We start from the raw sequence: 18,571 nt of genomic DNA on the forward strand, positions 1-18,571 counted from the left end.
ATCGCAACTCATTCAACACTGTTCACTCATACCTATGGCTGTTAATGGATGATAATTCAATTTATCACCCAGATGACCTTACCTTTGAAAGTGAAAAGGAGCCCTATTAATAATTATGCTGAAACGATAGATATAAACTGGGATTGTCCAAGGCAGACTGGAATGTGTTGTCAACCTCCTTATTGGTACCTGAATTGACCTCCTAATCTTAAACATTCCTCAATTATGGTTAAGCTCTTTATGTGGAGAGAGTACATGTTTGTGTGTGTGCGTGTGTGTGCACGCCTGCACTGATGAACAAATGAATCAGAAGTGTGTGCCTGATTTCCCTGGAGGTCAAGGGCATTAAATATCCTCTTCCTTATAGGAATTTATTTTCTAAGACATTATTTCTTTTCAACTTTCAGCAAAACTGCTTCAATAAAACATCAAGTCAACTGTAGAATTGAGAGATTTTATTAGGTAGACGTTCTAAAGTAATAACTTTTTTTTTAAACTATCCGTCATGCCTCTGTTGTTTTGTTTTTTAATTTTTATTTGAGTATAGTTGATTTAGAATGTTGTGTTAGTTTCGGGTATACAACAAAGTAAATCAGTTATACATATACATATATCCACTCTTTAGATTCTTTTCCCGTATAAGTCATTACAGAGTATTGTGCTTTGGGGTTCCTAGTGTATATGTCTCTCTCTCTCTTTTTTTTAATAAATAGATTTCAGGGTAGCCCATTGTTTTCTGTCCAGGATAAAAAAACAAAGGACCATATTACCCATAATGATTGCGAAATTCAAAAGGACACTGAAGCGTTTTGTGTCCCAGCCTTTTTAGAATGTGAAGACTTGTAAAAAAATGGAGCTGTCCACAAGTATTACAAAGCCTCAGAGTTGAGAGTATTTGCTCTCAAAGATGCAGGATCGTCTCAGGTTTGACTGCCTGGCTTCTTCTGCATTGACTTAAATGAGTTGTAGGTCATTCCCAAGGGGATGTCCTGAATGACTTTTTGTAAACTGTCATCATCAGTGTCTGTTGTCTAGCAGTCAACAGAAATGGTTGTGTCATCCCAGTTACAATTTTGAGTCACTCCTCTAAGCATAGAATACATTTTACAAGCCCTTTAAAAAGATGACCATCAGAGAGGAGAAGAGAGAGGGTGTGTAGTGTGTGTTTGAGGAGGTATTGCATGCCTCCTGGCTTGAAGGGAAGCGATTGCCCCACAGAACCGGCATCGTAGGGATGGTGAAACCCCAGCGTCTGCCCCTGGGTTCAGGCCTTGACCGCTGGTAGCTGGCCTTGGGGTGTAAGCTGCCTCATGGTTTGAAATTTTCCTCTTGCCTCCACATAATGAGGTCAGTGCCTCCTATTACCCAGGCTGATTATTGGATGTGCAGACAGTGCTTGCTGGGAAGCGTCTCTTGGATTTGGGGCCTTGGAAGGGGTGTACTGGAGTATAGTTTTTGTTACTGTTGTTTTAAACCTTTAAGTCACTACATTAGTAAAGCATGGTTTTGTCAGATTATTTATAAACATCTTAGACACATACAGACTTCCCTGGTGGCTCAGACGGTGAAGTGTCTGTCTATAATATGGGACACCTGGGTTTGATCCCTGGGTTGGGAAGATCCCCTGGAGAAGGAAATGGCAATCCACTCTAGGGCTATTGCCTGGAAAATCCCATGGACAGAGGAGCCTGGTAGGCTACAGTCCATGGGGTCTCAAAGAGTCGGACACGATTGAGCGACTCCACTTTTCACTTTCACTATACACAGTAAGTGAAAAATTATCATGCTGTTATCTACTTCTAGAAATCTGGATAGAGCCCAGGATGTGGTTTGCTGATGTTGTTTTGTCGTTAAGTCATGTCTGACTCTCTGCGACCCCATAGACTGTAGCCCACCTGGCTCCTCTGTCCATGGAATTCTCCAGGCAAGAATACTGGAATGTGTAGCCATTCCCTTCTCCAGGCAGTCTTCCTGACCCAGGGATTGAACCCACGGATTGAACCTGCCTTCTGCACCGGCAGGCAGATTCTTTACTGCTGAGCCACCAGGGAAGCCCCAGAGCCCAGGGTGAACAAATAGAAATTTAGCAAACTCAGCTGATTTATTGACAGTTATGTTGAAACAGTTGAAAAGTAATAGTGTAATATAGTGTTTTAAATGTGTGCCTGTATGTCTGTCTCTCCTTTGTAATTTTCAAAATTAATTTATTTATTTTTATTATCCTTGGTTTATTATAAAGGATTTAAAATGAAAAGCCAGATGAAGAGGTACAGAGGATGAAGTTCCTCCGAAAGGTCTGGAGCACAGAAGCTTCTGTCCCCGTGGAATTGGGGGGCGTGACCCTCCAGCACGTGGATATGTTAAAAGCTGAGAAGTTTTCCAAACCTCCTCATTTAGGGTTTTTTGGTGGCTGCATTACATAGGTGTGATTGATTAAACCATTGGCCACACATAGTTGAACTCAAATCAGCAGCCCCTCTCACCTCCCCAGATATCAGGGGGTGGGACTAAAGGTATATATTTTTTTTTCTGATTTTGGTATTAGAATTATTATTTTTAAAAATCTTTGCCACTTATCTATACTAACAGCCTCTCCTTGCCACCCCCCCCACCGCCTTTTTTTTAATGAAGAAAGTTCGGGGTGGCCATGTGACCCTTCTCTCAAACTGTTGCTGTCTGTTTTAGAAACTGCTGTCACTGAAGTATGACGGTGCTGGGGCGTACTTAAAGGACTGCTTTAAAGGTTCCTTATATCCATTCTACCTGGTGATGCTGGGGAAGCAGCTGTAGTTTTGAATCCATTTGGCAGGAGGAATAAAAAGATTTGGCTTGAAGAGCCAAGTTCTTGAACTGATGGTTCTCACTATATCACACGGACAGTATACTTGAACTTGAAACTAAACTCTGTGTATGAATCAGGAAGACCGAAGCCCACATCTGCTGAAACAAAATTTCCTGCGACAGTACTTACCTTAATTACATTTGATGCATTCTGATGTTTTTCTGTTTTATTCTCTATTCCTTCATATCTTAGTTGAAAAAAAAAGTTGGCTCTGACCCATTAAAGTGATTTCACCATCCATTAATTGGTTGTGAGCTGAAGTTTTAAAAAATACGCGTCTAAACAGTTTTCTTGGGTGGGTGTGCACGTTTAAAGGCAAGGACCATGAAGTAATGTTTTCCTATCAGTGGTGTTAATAAGTGTAGCCATAATAAAACAGCAACCGTTTAGTTAATTAGAATATTTACCATAATAAATGCCGTGGGATTGATTTCTTTATGAATAGTGCATTTTGTCTGCTAGGATGAAGTAATTGAGTGTTTCTAATCAGCCCGGACGACAATCCTTACAATGCTTCTTGTTGATGTTAAATGGACTATTGAAATAGCATTTTGTTTGTGTGTCTTGGCTGGTAATGAGCACTGTTTTGTCATCGTTAGGGTTACCAGAACAGCTGTTGACACCCAGAGAATGTCTGAGAATGCCCGTTAAGTAGCAAGAAAACAAGGAATATTACAGTTTAACCCTTGTCTATTCCATGTGATGCCAGATGCTAGGGGTCCTCATTCAAACTATACAAAAGAAAATAATGTTCTTTTTGTCTTTGGTATTCAATTGTTCTTTGCCATTTACTAAACACTGCTCTAGATTTAGAACATTTTATATTTTCCTCTTTAGGACACACTTGAAAACAGGCTGTGTTTAAAATGACAAAAAGCAAAAAAGCCTTAAAAACAATCAGAATTTCTTTCCATATTAGAAAAGATATTGAATTAGCCTAACTGGCTTTATTTTTTAAAGCTACTCTTTTGAGGATGTGTAATGTAAGTGACACATGACTTTTGTTGCAGTATGAAATTTACGCACCTCTGTTTTGCTCTCTCTGTCTTCTACCTTGTTGGGTTAGCATCTCCTTGAAGAACACACCCTTCAGTGTCTCCTAGACTGTATTGCTTCACCGAGACCATAAACAATTACGGCATAAAATATTACCTTTGGAAATGAAGTCATGCGTCTTTCTTAATTGCTGAACCCTTGTAATTCTGAAGGGGGTATGTTTAAGTCTGTCCTGATACACACACTTGCTAACATAAGCAAATGTAGCCTGCACATATAGGAAAAATGTGAATCACAGGGTTTCTTATTTTCTACTAATTATGCGTGGAATGTGCAGGAGCAGGAATGTCGAAGTAGAAGTCATAATGATAGATTTTAAAAGGACCTTCAAAGTTAGCAAGTACAGGATATTTTACAGTAGAGGAAGCTGAGTTCCAGAGGAGCTGGAATTTCTTCTTCCTAACTTCCCTTCCTTCCACCCCATGGCAGTAGATGGCTGCTAGAACGATCTTTCTACAGCAAATGTGACGTGCTTAGTCTTCCTCTGGTAGCTTCCCATTCTTTTGGAATAAAGTTGTGATTTCTTGAAATCATTCACAGAGGCCTTTGGGGATGTATTTTCTGCTTGTCTTGGTAGCTTCTTTTGCCAGTTATATCCATTCTGCTTTAGTACTTCAGTTCCTGTATAGTTTTATCTTGTTGACCCCTCTAGTTTTATCTCATTTAACATATTCCCACTGTCTATGAACAAAGCTAGTGGAGGTGATGGGATTCCAGCTAAACTATTTCAAATCCTTTAAAAACAATGCTTTGAAAGTGCTGCACTCAATATGCCAGCAAATTTGGAAAACAGCAGTGGCCGTAGGACTGGAAAAGGTCAGTTTTCATTCCAATCCCAAAGAAAGGCAATGCCAAAGAATGCTCAAACTGCCACACAATTGCACTCATCTCACACGCTAGTAAAGTAATGCTCAAAATTCTCCAAGCCAGGCTTCAGCAGTACATGAACCATGAACTTCCAGATGTTCAAGCTGGTTTTAGAAAAGGCAGAGGAACCAGAGATCAAATTGCCAACATCCTCTGAATCATGAAAAAGGAACAGAGTTCCAGAAAAACATCTACTTCTGCTTTATTGACTATGCCAAAGCCTTTGACTGTGTGGATCACAATCAACTGTGGAAAATTCTGAAAGAGATGGGCATACCAGACCACCTGACCTGCCTCTTGAGAAACCTGTATGCAGATCAGGAAACAACAGTTAGAACTGGACATGGAACAACAGACTGGTTCCAGATAGGAAAAGGAGGATGTCAAGGCTGTATATCGTCACCCTGCTTATTTAACTTATATACAGAGTACATCACGAGAAACACTGGGCTGGAAGAAGCACAAGCTGGAATCAAGATTGCTGGGAGAAATATCAATAACCTCAGATATGCAGATGATACCACCCTTATGGCAGAAAGTGAAGAGAGGAACTAAAAAGCCTTGTGATGAAAGTGAAAGTGGAGAGTGAAAAAGTTGGCTTAAAGCTCAACATTCAGAAAACGAAGATCATGGCATCCGGTCCCATCACTTCATGGTACATAGATGGAGAAACAGTGTCAGACTTTATTTTTCTGGGCTGCAAAATCACTGCAGATGGTGACTGCTGCCATGAAATTAAAAGGTACTTCCACTTTGGAAGGAAAGTTATGACCAACCTAGATAGCGTATTCAAAAGCAGAGACATTATTTTGCCAACAAAGGTCCACCTAGTTAAGGCTATGGTTTTTCTAGTAGTCATGTATGGATGTGAAAGTTGGACTATAAAGAAAGCTGAGTATCAAAGAATTGATGCTTTTGAACTGTGGTGTTGGAGAAGACTATTGAGAGTCCCTTGGAGTGCAAGGAGATCCAACCAGATATCTAGGAAATCAGTCCTGAATATTCATTGAAAGGACTGCTCTTGACACTGAAACTCCAATACTTTGGCTACCTGATGCGAAGAGCTACTCCTTGGAAAAGACCCTGATGCTGGGAAAGATTGAAGGCAGGAGGAGAAGGGGATGGTAGAGGATGAGATGGTTGGATGACATCACCAACTCAATGGGCATGAGTTTGAGTAAACTCTGGGAGTTGGTGATGGACAGGGAGGCCTGGCGTGCTGCAGTCCATGGGGTCGCAAAGAGTCAGACACGGCTGAGTGACTGAACTGAACTGAACTGTGTAGAAGGCACCCTCTACCCAAACAAACAAGTTATCGATTCAGAGGCTTTCAATTTTTTTTTCCTATGAATCCAGTGACAACTGTGTTTTACACCATGGCCCAAAATATATATGAAATCTAAATAATTGTCATGAAATAGTATTTATTCTTTGTCTGTGTGACATGTTTAACTTTGAGATTAACTGTTCCTTGAGAAATTGAAAGTCTTGGTTGCTCAGTCGTGTCTTGACTCTTTGAGACCCCATGGACCCCCACCAGGCTCCTCTGTCCATGGAATTCTCCAGGCAAGAATACTGGAGTGGGTTGCCATTCTCCAGGGAATCTTCCTGACCCAGGGATAGAACCCAGGTCTCTTGCATTGCAGGCAGATTCTTTACTGTCTGAGCCACCAGGAAAGCCCAACTATTCCTTTTATTTCTTTTTTTAAATGCCATTGTCACTTACTGAATGGATTTCAGATCCCTCTCTGTGCTGCCAGCTTCCTACGGGAAGTTTGGAAGCATTTGGGGAAAGTTGTTAGTTGCACTGATTAGTGCATTGGAGGACCGGGGTGCCAGGTACTATATAGTGAGCAAGACTGTCTTGAATAATGAAGAATCATCTTGCTCAAAAGCCAGTTGCATCTCTGCTGAAAAACAGTGTTGACCTAATGTATGAGACCACAGATTGAAATAGCAGCTCTCTATAAAGGAATATCTGTCCTTTCTACCTCAGTACCACAGCCCTGCGTCTGGAAGCCTCTCTCTGGCTCCAGTTAGGCTGACCATCTTCCCTTGCTGTACCATGCAGATCATGGTATTTATTTATTGCTTTGTTATTGCAGAGCACCCTTAGGGTAATCTTACCTGTCTTTGTCTATCCGGGACCCAGCACACAGTCCGTCACAATCCTAACAGGTGCTCAATAAAGAAAGAATGAAGAGGCTTGGTCCAGTGCCCTCCAGGTAGATAGCAGAGGATGTAAAAACAACCAAAACAACACCAAAAAAGCAAATCAAAAACAAAAATTCTGTAGGTTTCCTGACTCTCAAGCCAAACCAGTGCTGTGCATCATGTTGTTTGGTTTTGGGGCAGGGTTGGAAAAGAGGACTTCTAGCCTCAGGATGAATTATTTTTCCTGTGGGAGAAATGTGAAAAGATAATATCATGTACACATACTTATTTGTGAAGGCCAACACAGGCCTTGAGGTTTAATTTACATACAGTAAAATATGTACTTTTACTTTTTAGCATGCAGTTCTGAGAGTTTTGATAAATGTATACAACCATGTAACCACACCATGCAAATCAAGATATACACCATTTCCACTGGGCCAAAAAAGTTCTTTCATTTCCCTTTGTAGTCAGCCTTTCTCCTGTCCCATATACCTTGTTCATGGTCATAAGTGTATGTTTAATTTTATAAGAAACTGCCATACTGTTTCCAGAGTGGTTGTGCCACTAACAGTGTGTGAGAATCCCAGTTTGTCTGTATCCTTGCCAGCACTTGTTACTGGTGATTTATTTTTTTGCATTTTCACTTCAGTTCAGTTGCTCATTCGTGTCCGACTCTTTGCGACCCCATGGATTGCAGCATGCCAGGCTTCCCTGTCCATCATTTTGCATTTTAGCCATTCTAATAGCTGAGTGCTATCTCATTGTGATTTAATTTGCATTTCACTAATGATGCTGTGAAAGTGCTGCACTCAATATGCCAGCAAATTTGGAAAACTCAGCAGTGGCCACAGGACTGGAAAAGGTCAGTTTTCATTCCAGTCCCAAAGAAAGGCAATGCCAAAGAATGCTCAAACTGCCACACAATTGCACTCATCTCACACGCTAGTAAAGTAATGCTCAAAATTCTCCAAGCCAGGCTGCAGCAAAACATCAAGTGTGAACTTCAGATGTTCAAGCTGGTTTTAGAAAAGGCAGAGGAACCAGAGATCAAATTGCCAACATCCGCTGGATCATGGAAAAAGCAAGAGACTTCCAGAAAAACATCTATTTCTGCTTTATTGACTATGCCAAAGCCTTAGACTGTGTGGATCACAATAAACTGTGGAAAATTCTGAAAGAGATGGGCATACCAGACCACCTGACCTGCCTCTTGAGAAACCTGTATGCAGGTCAGGAAGCAACAGTTAGAACTGGACATGGAACAACAGACCGGTTCCAAATAGGAAAAGGAGGACGTCAAGGCTGTATATCGTCACCCTGCTTATTTAACTTATATACAGAGTACATCACGAGAAACACTGGGCTGGAAGAAGCACAAGCTGGAATCAAGATTGCCGGAAGAAATATCAATAACCTCAGATATGCAGATGACACCACCCTTATGGCAGAAAGTGAAGAGGAACTAAAAAGCCTTGTGATGAAAGTGAAAGTGGAGAGTGAAAAAGTTGGCTTAAAGCTCAACATTCAGAAAATGAAGATCATGGCATCCGGTCCCATCACTTCATGGTAAATAGATGGAGAAACGGTGTCAGACTTTATTTTTCTGGGCTCCAAAATCACTGCAGATGGTGACTGCTGCCATGAAATTAAAAGATACTTCCATTTTGGAAGGAAAGTTATGACCAACCTAGATAGCGTATTCAAAAGCAGAGACATTACTTTGCCAACAAAGGTCCTTCTAGTCAAGGCTGTGGTTTTTCCTGTGGTCATGTATGGATGTGAGAGTTGAACTGTAAAGAAAGCTGAGCACCAAAGAATTGATGCTTTTGAACTGTGGTGTTGGAGAAGACTCTTGAGAGTCCCTTGGACTGCAAGGAGATCCAACCAGTCCATTCTGAAGGAGATCAGCCCTGGGATTTCTTTGGAAGGAATGATGCTAAAGCTGAAACTCCAGTACTTTGGCCACCTCATGTGAAGAGTTGACTCATTGGAAAAGACTCTGATGCTGGGAGGGATTGGGGGCAGGAGGAGAAGGGGACGACGGAGGATGAGATGGTTGGATGGCATCACTGACTCGATGGACATAAGTTTGAGTGAACTCCGGGAGTTGGTGATGGACAGGGAGGCCTGGCGTGCTGCAATTCATGGGGTCGCAAAGAGTCGGACACGACTGAGCGACTGAACTGAACTGAACGACTAATGTTGAACATCTTTTTATATGCTTTTTGCCATTTGTGTAATCTTTTGTCATTGTGTAATAGGTGAAGGGCCTATTCAAACCTTTTGCCCATTGAAAAATCAGATTTTTTATTGACTTTTGAGAGTTCTTTCCAGGTTATAAATACAATCCTTTATCCCAGATGTGTTTTGCAAATGTTGTCTTCCAGTTTGTTTTGTCTTTTATTATATTCTTAACAGTGGCAATGGAGCTTTGAAAGTCTTTAAAAATGCTAAAAGGGGTTTTCATCCATAAAAGTAGATGATTATAAGACAAATTCAGCATTCTTCTCTACATCTTGCAAGGCTCTTGTAAGGCTCAAGAAATCCCGTTTTGGATTCTCTCTGCTGGGAAGCACTGAGCCCTTATGCTTGAAACACCAGGGAAGATGCCAGATAGTATGGAGCCAATTTATCCTGCTGCCTAAAATTAGAGTGGAAGCATTTTACACGGCATCAGAAGGGTGTCCATCATGCCATCTAGCAGTGAGAAAAGACGTAAGGTTAAAAAATATCTCAGAGCAAACCCTGACTAAAGTGGCTCCCATTCTATTTTGGCCCCATTTCTTCAGTGTAATTAGAGAGCAGTATCTTTACACGTATGTAGCTGTTCTTATTGTTTCCAGAATGCAAGAATGCATTTTAGAAAGGTTAAATTTAATTGCACGTTGCAACAATGTCTTCAGCAGTAATAGCCAGGTAAGAATAGAGCAGACTGATGAATTTTAATTGAAAGAAAGTAAGAGAACTGTGAACCTATCTTTTGGTATAAAAACTTCACCATCCTAGTGCAGGGCCTTGCACTTACATGTGTGCTTTGTACACATTTGTTAACTAGGTGACAGTGTATCTCTTTGTCTCTGGAAAAGAGACTTATCTCTTTTCTTTTTGGCACAGTGATTTCCGGGTGCAAAGGCGATCCCTCTCATGATGTATGGCTTGCCAAAAAATAGCATCAAGATATATATTAAATACACTTTCCTTAAAAGATATTTTCAGAGAATTTTTTTTTTCCACTTTGCAAGTGAAGAATCCTAAGTGTCAAGAGATCCACATATTTAGAATGATAGCATTTCATATTGGTGAAAATATATACCATCCATAGAAAAAGAACCTGTAATATCTCCCATAAAATAGGACAGTGGTCATTCCTGGGTATTGATATTGTTGATGGTTTTCTCTGTATGTCAGTGCTTTAAAAACAGCGAATATTGGTTGCTTTGTTATAAAAGTGGTGAGTGAAAGAGAGCACTTGCCCAAAGGTTCAGAATCCTGTCAGAAAAGAAATTAAACTTGGGACTGCGCTGCTGGTCCAGTGGCCGTGACTGAGCTCCCAATGCGTGGGACCTGGGTTCAACCCCCAGTCAGGGAACCAAATCCCACGTGCTGCAACTAAGACCTGGCACAGCCGAATCGATAAACAAATACTGAGAGGGGAAAAGGGGGAATTAAGCTCTTCATACGCCTTGTCTAGAACCTTGGTGGTGTGTGTGCGTCTACATCACTTCTCTGTGAGAGAGACCTTCCCTTCCAGTGTGTCCCACCAGGGACGTTTTTCAAATTTAGTTTGTTTTTCGTTTTTGTTCACACAGTAGACATCTGTGGGCCTGAAAACTTCTGGTGGATGACAAGACCCTCGAAAAGTCATTGGAATAGTATTAGTTCTTTATCATTGTCAGCATGTGTCTGCTGAGTTTCAGGACATCACCACCATTTTCTGGAGAACGGTTTAGAGAATGGTGTGTTTTGTAGAAGCTGTTTGTAATTTATTAAACATAATTTATCGACTTCTCATATGGCCGGGTAATATTTGCGTTATTACTAACACCGTGGCAGCAAAAGTGCAGTTTTATCTAACACAAATAGGAGGGTTTATTCAAAGTTAGATAACATTGGGTCAATCACAGTATATTTAAAATTAAATAACCCTATGGCAAAAGGCCCAGACCAGCAAGCATGCGGTGGCGAAGTCCGCGGTGGTACTCTCTGGGCCATCAGCAAACAGGTTGGGCTCGCTTCGGGAGCATTTTACAGGGATTTTAAAAGGTATCTTGTTGAAACTTGATGTTCCTCTCTACTCAGTAGATGCTTTAGCATTAGTGAATTTTATGAGTGGAAAAAGGATAGTTTAACCACTGGGGAGATTTAGGAGTTTCAATTAAACAATTGCACCGTTTCAGTGTCAATTTTGAAGTCGGTGACTGCTGGTATTGGAGGTTTCACCTTTATTTTCCTAGTGGGGTGATGTACTTTGGTATTTTTGATCTCTGTTGTAAAAACTGGGGACTATTACATTGGGTGTGATATGCGTGTGCCCTGTTCCAGTTGGTATACCTTGAGAGGCCTAAATTATAAAGAAATCTGTTATGGAACCAGTATGTATAGAAAACACATATTCAGGCATTTCCCCCCATTAAGTAAAAGTTCTGGGTTCTATCGCCTGCTTCATCACTTATGGTGCAAAGTCCTCCTGGCGCAAAGCCATTTGAAAATGGCTCTTATCTTTCCTGTATTTCTAACAATTTTCCTATGAGGATGTAATTTCCTACCTCCTTCTCTCCCTTGTCTCCCTTCCTTCTCTGTCGTCAACTAGGCCTCAACATTTTACTTTTTTTAAAGCAAAGTTCTTTGGTCTCAAGGGCTCTTCTATCTCAACATCTTTGACTCCTGGAATTCTGGAGTTTAGAATCCAGTTTTGTAGTTAGGAACAACTCCAGGTTCTAGACCTTCTGCACCATTTAGTATTTCCCTTGTGTAAAAGTGGTTTCTTTTCTGGGGAAGCAGGCCACCAAAGGCAGTGAGGTGCTTGGCCTGCTGGCTCTCGGTCCAGTGGATTCACACAGCTTCTAGGAGCAGAGGACATAACATCTGTTACTTATTTAGCTTTTTATATGTGACTTGACATGGGGCTCCCTTGGTGGCTCAGTGGTAAAGAATCCTCCTGCCAATGCAGGAGATGCAGGTTCGATCCCTGGGTCGTGAAGAAACCCTGGAGTAGGATATGGCTACCCACTGCAGTTTTCTTGCCTGGGAAATCCCATAGACAGAGGAGCCTCGTGGGCTACAGTCCATGGGGCTGGACTTACTGACTGAACAACAGCAACGTGGCTTGACATTTTCTGGTCTTTACAGAATGCTACAGGATTTAGTTACTACTGCCTCCTTTATCTAAATGAAGAAGCCAGGGCTCAGAAAAGATGACCAGTTTGCCCAAGATCACACAGCTAATGCTGGTGAGTCCATATGAAAGCCTTAATCTTCGAGGCCTGTGCCCTTCTGTTTATGCCAGGTTGGCTCCAAGTAAGGCCATCCTTTCTCTTGAAATCACTCTTTGGAGGCTTTTGAGTTGGTGGTCTCTGACCTCATAAGATTATTTTGTTTTCTACCTTACACTTATTTTCTTCATAGGAACCCAGGATTGCAAATCTCCGGGTATAACTACAGATGTTCCTGGCAAGATTGTGTTGCTCATCATGAATGTCAAAGCACTGACCTAGGGGTGTTATCTTCTAGCTAAAAATTTTCTGTATCATTTTCTTTTACTTATGTACTTCAGTAATTTATAGGCCCATGAGCCCAATATATTTGTAATTATTGGCTTAGGGCTTCCATTTGTAAATTGTTACAGTTAAGTCATCACCCCCAGCATCCGAAGCCTGGAGCTCTCCTGCTGGTGCTGGTGATGTCAGGTCTGAAATCTACTCTTGGGGCTGTCTGTAGGTTGTTTATCACCATTAGCCCTCATTATTTTAAATGAGTACCCACCCACCTTATACTCTGTAACCACATGTTTCCAGAGCTTCTCTGGAGATTATATCTTGCAGGTCCCCCCTCCCTTTCTTTTCTTTTTCTCCTCCTTACTTGCAAATGCTTTGTAAGTGAGGCCCAGAAAATATGAAGGAAAACACCTAAAAAAATAGTATGTGAAATTCAGATCAGTTTGGAAACAAGTGTTGCTTCTGACTCTGAAGCTTTGGGAGAAAAAAAAACCCTCACCAAGTGTGTTTAACACATATTAGTTTGTAAATATGGAGTCCCACTAATTGCATTTATAGCTCACAGCAAAACTACCTGTTATGTCTTGTTACTCTGAGGGGGGAAAAATGAGAGAGTTATATAGGTGTATGCATTTTACAAAATTGGAATTCAGGGAAGAGTGTGGTGTAAATTCTTCTATAATTATGTCTTTTTCTGCTGAGGCAGTTAGTCAGTTTTTCTGTTGCTGTGATGCTCACCTGAATTCAGGTGTCCCAAACTTAGAGGAAGGGCTTCCCAGGTGGCTTAGTGGTAAGAGAATCCACTTGCCAATGCAGGAGATATGGGTTTGATCCCTTGTTTGGGAAGATCCTCTGGAGGAGGAAATGGCAACCTGCTGCAGTATTCTTGCCTAGGAAGTCCCACGGACAGAGGAGCCTGGTGGACTGCAATCCATGTGTCACAGAGAGCCAGACATGACTGAGCACACGCACATGCAAATTTAGAGGAAATGGTATGGAGTACCTCCTTTCATAAAGAAATAAATTATGGTTGTCCTCCTTTTCCCTGTTAATTGGAATGACTAAAGAACACCAAAATTGTGTGATATTTTGCAGAATCGCTGCATACTTATTAGCTTGCTTTTCCATGTGATTAAAAGTTTTGTTGTGTTCTTACCAATTATTTTATTGGTTAAAGGTAAATGTGTTTTGGTTAAAGGTAAATGTGACAGAGGATGAGATGGTTGGATGGCATCACCGACTCAATGGACATGAGTTTGAGTAAACTCCGAGAGTTGGTGATGGACAGGGAGGCCTGGTGTGCTGCGGTCCGTGGGGTCGCAGAGCCGGACACAACTGAGTGACTGAACTGAAATGTGTTTCCAGTGGAAGTGGTTCAGTTGTTTTATAATGACAAACCAGGAGTCTTTAAATGTTGCTTTATGGCCAGTTTTCAGAAAGCTGCCTTTTCCATCAGGTGAAAGTGAAAGTGAAGTCCTGTCTGACTCTCTGCCACCCTGTGGGCTGTAGCCTACCAGGCTCCTCCATCCATGGGATTTCCAGGCAAGAGTACTGGAGTGGGTTGCCATTTCCTTCTCCAGGTGATCTTCCCGACCCAGGGATTGAACTCAGGTCTCCTGCATTGCAGGAAGACGCTTTACCCTCTGAGCCACCAGGGTCCGTGAACCTCATGTATTTTCATCAGGGAGGGTGAGCACCTCCATGAAAACTACCAAAAAAAGTGAATCATGGAAGTATATGTCAGGCCAGGAAGCACCTCAGTACATCAGTGCAGCTCCCCACCCCCACCATTTTACAGATAAGCAAACCATGGCCCAGGATTAAATAATATTCCTTCTGACCCCTGTTGGGGTGCTGTTTCTCTAGTATGTTGTTCCAGTGTTTATGAGAAATAAAAGGTTCCCCCCTCCCCTTCCCCAGGGATAATAATAGTTAACTAAATTAGTATCAGGGCCTGTATTTAAAAATAATAATTCCTAGAAAAGTGTATTAATTTTATTTTCTTATAAATTATCTTTAGTAGAATTTGAGTTGTTTTTAATGATAGACAACTTTGGAATGCATGTGAACCCCTTTGGTCAGAGGATTCATCTCCAGAGAATTTTCAGAATTTTGTTTCTTCAATAGCTAAAGCTATTTATAGTTTTATTATTATTATTATTATTTTCAAGCAGAAGCGCTCTTCCTGAGATCCTCTGATTATCTTGCCAAGGTCTTGGGGGCAGTGTCCCCCCCTCTTTTTAACCTTGGTTGGACTCAGGATTTGCTTTATGTCCTGACTACCACTGGAGCGAAGTAGCAGGATCCAAATGATGTTTTAAAAGACTCGAAGTTTGGAGTTAAGATCTTGGGCTCTGGAGCTCACATGTCCTGTTATACCACTTGCTGGTGGCCTCAGGGAGGTTATTTTGCCCCAGGAAGCCTCAGTTTCCCCCTTCATAGAATGAGATCAACGTGCAGTCTTATCCCCTGATCGGTATTTGCGACATGTCAGCTGCTACTGCTGTTTTTGCTACTGCATTGTTATTATTATTCCCAAGCCAAAATGTTTCCCAAACATGCCTTGAGAAAGGCTAGTAAGAAGGAAAGCAAATTCCACTTTTAACTGTTGATGAGAGGGAAGGTGGGGAGAAGGGACTGACCTATGTTGATACTCAGTGTCCTTTAAAGGAAAATTTTACCTGATCAGAGTAAGGAAAAGAAAGTGGTATTATTGTCAGCTGGTTTCTGTGTGCTTGATTTCTCTTCCACTTTCTTAGACCCATTTGTCTGATCCAGGCATGGGAAAGTCACATGTGTGAATTTTTATCGTGCTTTGTAGAAAGGAGAGACCTGTGGGCTGAACCACAGAGTTTAACAGCAGATAAACAGGCGGGGGCAGGCTTCCTTGGTGGCTTAGTGGTGAAGAATCCACCTGCCAATGCAGGAGATGCAATATCGACCCCTGGGTCAGGAAGATCCCCTGGAGGAGGAAATGGCAACCCACTCCAGTATTTTTGCCTGGAGAATCCCATGGACAGAGGAGCCTGGCAAGCTATAGTCCACGGGGTTGCAAAAGAGTCAGACATGACTTAGCGACAAAGCAGCAGGAACAACAGCAAAAGAGGCAGGGGGACCTGGGTGAGGGGGCAACCCAGAACCTGCAGGGACTGTCCCTGGTGAGGCTGCCTTCACCTGCGCATCACACTGTCCAGATTAAGCAGAGCGTGGAAGGAGAAAGCCAGGCCAAAAGACAGCTGTCAGAGAAGAAGAAAATGGTTAATAAAGTGTTTTGTTCAGCTGCTTGAACTAGTTCACTGTTGAGTTCTGTTGTCGAGTGGGTACCCTCCTTGCTGCTGTCTCTTTAAGGAAAAACTGGAAGTGGACCACATACCTGTCATGTACGCACTTGTTTGCAGCCTGCATCTATTCATAGGCTAAAAATGAAATCTACTTTCAACTATTACCTGGAGGACTTTTATAGGTTTTACAGAAAATATGACTGGGGTACAGTTAGGACCTGTTTTATTATCCCTGACAGTGGCTTAAGAAGCCACCGTAGCTGTAGATCTCTTTTATCAAGTTCTGGGTATTCGTTTGCTTACTTTTGTCAGGTACACAGTACTTTGAATACCAGAGCCCTGAAAGGCCACACCAGCTCACTCACTGTGGGTAGTTGGAGACATTTTTTTCCCTAAGAATACTTAAAGGGCAAAAACCCAGTATCTGGATATAGCATAAATGATAGGGTATGATTTTTAATAAAACATTGAACTTTTCTGTTTTCTTAACATTGCATTCTGAAGCTAAATTATGACTATTCCTATGTCTGTCTTCTATGCTTATTTTTCTTGCTTCTTTACAAAATTTTATCACCTAATTATTTTTCTGTCGAATTAAGTGCTTTAAGTATAATATAACATAATTAACAGTCTTCTTAACTTTATGTTTTCCAGGGATATCAGCATGAATAACATTACTCAGTTACCAGAAGATGCATTTAAGAACTTCCCTTTTCTAGAGGAGTTGTAAGTATTCTTTTGAGAACTGTTTTTTTGTTTATTTGAGTATTTCTCCTTTTCTCTTTGGAAGTTCTCACAACAGAGATTGTCTGCTGTTTCTCAGGGGACACTCAGAGAACTGGGTTCAGTGGCCTCAGAATAGTGGAAACCATGTGTTTTGGGGGAAGCAGACTTGAGTTTTTAAGAAATGTGATCGCTGAAGTTATTTTTGAAAGTCAGGATGAAAAATGCTACTTCCATGGGACTTTTTTGCTGCAATTGTTATGACCACGAATGAGGCAGTGACACAGGTTAATTACAGTGCTATCCCAAGATAACAAGCCTGCTATGTAATTACCATGATTGCCACAGGAGTTGCTGTGTGGGCAATAGAACCATAAAGAATAATCCACAGCATTTCAGGGTCATGATGCAGCAGATGACCTCAATGTGAGCCAACAGAAAACTTTCCTTGGACATGGGCAGGTGGTCTTTGGGAGAGGGGCGAAGACATGGAACATCCTTCGGGTCTCTGAGAACACCTTTAACGTTAAGCCTGTTTCTGAACTTGGCGGTGTCATCTCGCATTTCCAATTTAACAGCTTACATGGGGGAGAAGTTCTTTCCACCTGTAACCTCCATTTTGTTTTTCTCTCCACGCCATTTAAAGTTCATCATCAAAATAAGCACTTTTAGATTTTATAGGAATTGGCAACGATCAATAGCTTTTAAGAATTCAGACGAAAAATAAAGTCATAGTTGACTTGAGTTAAATGGAGGGCTTTAAAAACAGCTAAGCTAATGGATTATGTAATATGTAGAGGCAAGAAGGTGACAGTTTGATGGTAAGAACATCAAAGAGCTATAGCCCTGAAGGAATCTAAATTCATATTACGGATTGTGCCCTACAGCCAGCTGTTGAGTTTTAGATCCAAGTCAGTGACTGTCTCTCTTATCTTAGGTCGGCCCCTCCCTGCACATGGGGACTCGGAATCGAAAATAAGACAGGCAGGTTGTGCTCCCAGTTTCTGACACTGTTGAAACAGCAGTTAAGGATTTAGTGAAGTTAAGAAGTTTTTCTTCCCACACTACTTAATTGAACGTGATGTTCCCACAGCAGAAGTTGGGCAGAGGTTCTTTGCCACTTCCAAGCTTGTGAACTGGGTCAAGTTATTTAACCTCCCTCGTTTCAGTTTCTTTGTCTTTAAGGTGAAGATAAGACAGAATGAATTGAAATAGATGTTAAATACTTAGGACAGTGCATGAAGCAGGGTGAGTGTAATGTAAATGCTGGCTGGTATTTATTTCATCATTTTAAAAGTGCTTAAGGTGGGGGTGGGGTACGGGGAGCAGCAGCTTGTATACCAATTGTTGTCATGGGTTACAAGGTTTCAATGTATGTTTTACTTTATTTTTGCCTGTTTGTTTTTTTTTTTCCCCCTTGAATGAAATTAATTCCTTTGTAAGAAATAGCTCTTCGTTTTTAATTAGACATTTACATTGAATGAAAAAGCAGTGAGCTGTGTGTTTGAAGCCCCCAAATTCCCACCCTCCCAATCAAGCTCAAAGATGCCTCAGCTATTTCTTTTCATTTCACATATAGTTTCAGCCTTTAGGATTAGTCTCCCTTTACAGAAGGAATCACGCAGTGAAAGGCCATTCATGAGCATGGGTTCAGCTGTTGGATCGCCCCCAGAGATACGAGACGCACTGGGCGAGAAGTGGAGACGCCTCCTTGCTCTGGTGAACCACGTGTGCACACCACGTTGTCAGTGCCTTTGACTGGCAGCCAGCCCCCTTGGAGGGATTGGCGGTGAGCGCCTGGATATGGAGTCCACCCTGGCTAATCTCTGCTTTGTGAAGTTTGCATCTTGGATTTCGTAAAACTCTCAAATGACCAAGCATATATCAAGCTCACAAATTCTGTCAACTGAGAGTTTTAATTGGAACCAAAT

The 18,571-nt window shown here is 41.5% G+C and overlaps 1 protein-coding gene across 1 annotated transcript in view; it reads left to right on the forward strand.

The window, feature by feature from the left end:
- The window catches only part of LGR4 (leucine rich repeat containing G protein-coupled receptor 4), a 106,006-nt gene that overhangs the window by 40,831 nt on the left and 46,604 nt on the right, over window positions 1–18,571 (forward strand). Inside the window, exon 2 of the mRNA XM_027562793.1 lies at window positions 16,572–16,643. Coding sequence (XP_027418594.1) covers window positions 16,572–16,643 — 72 coding nt within the window. The remainder of the gene's footprint in view (window positions 1–16,571; window positions 16,644–18,571) is intronic.

Source organism: Bos indicus x Bos taurus, chromosome 15, assembly GCF_003369695.1.
Source record: "Bos indicus x Bos taurus breed Angus x Brahman F1 hybrid chromosome 15, Bos_hybrid_MaternalHap_v2.0, whole genome shotgun sequence".
NCBI lineage: Eukaryota > Metazoa > Chordata > Mammalia > Artiodactyla > Bovidae > Bos > Bos indicus x Bos taurus.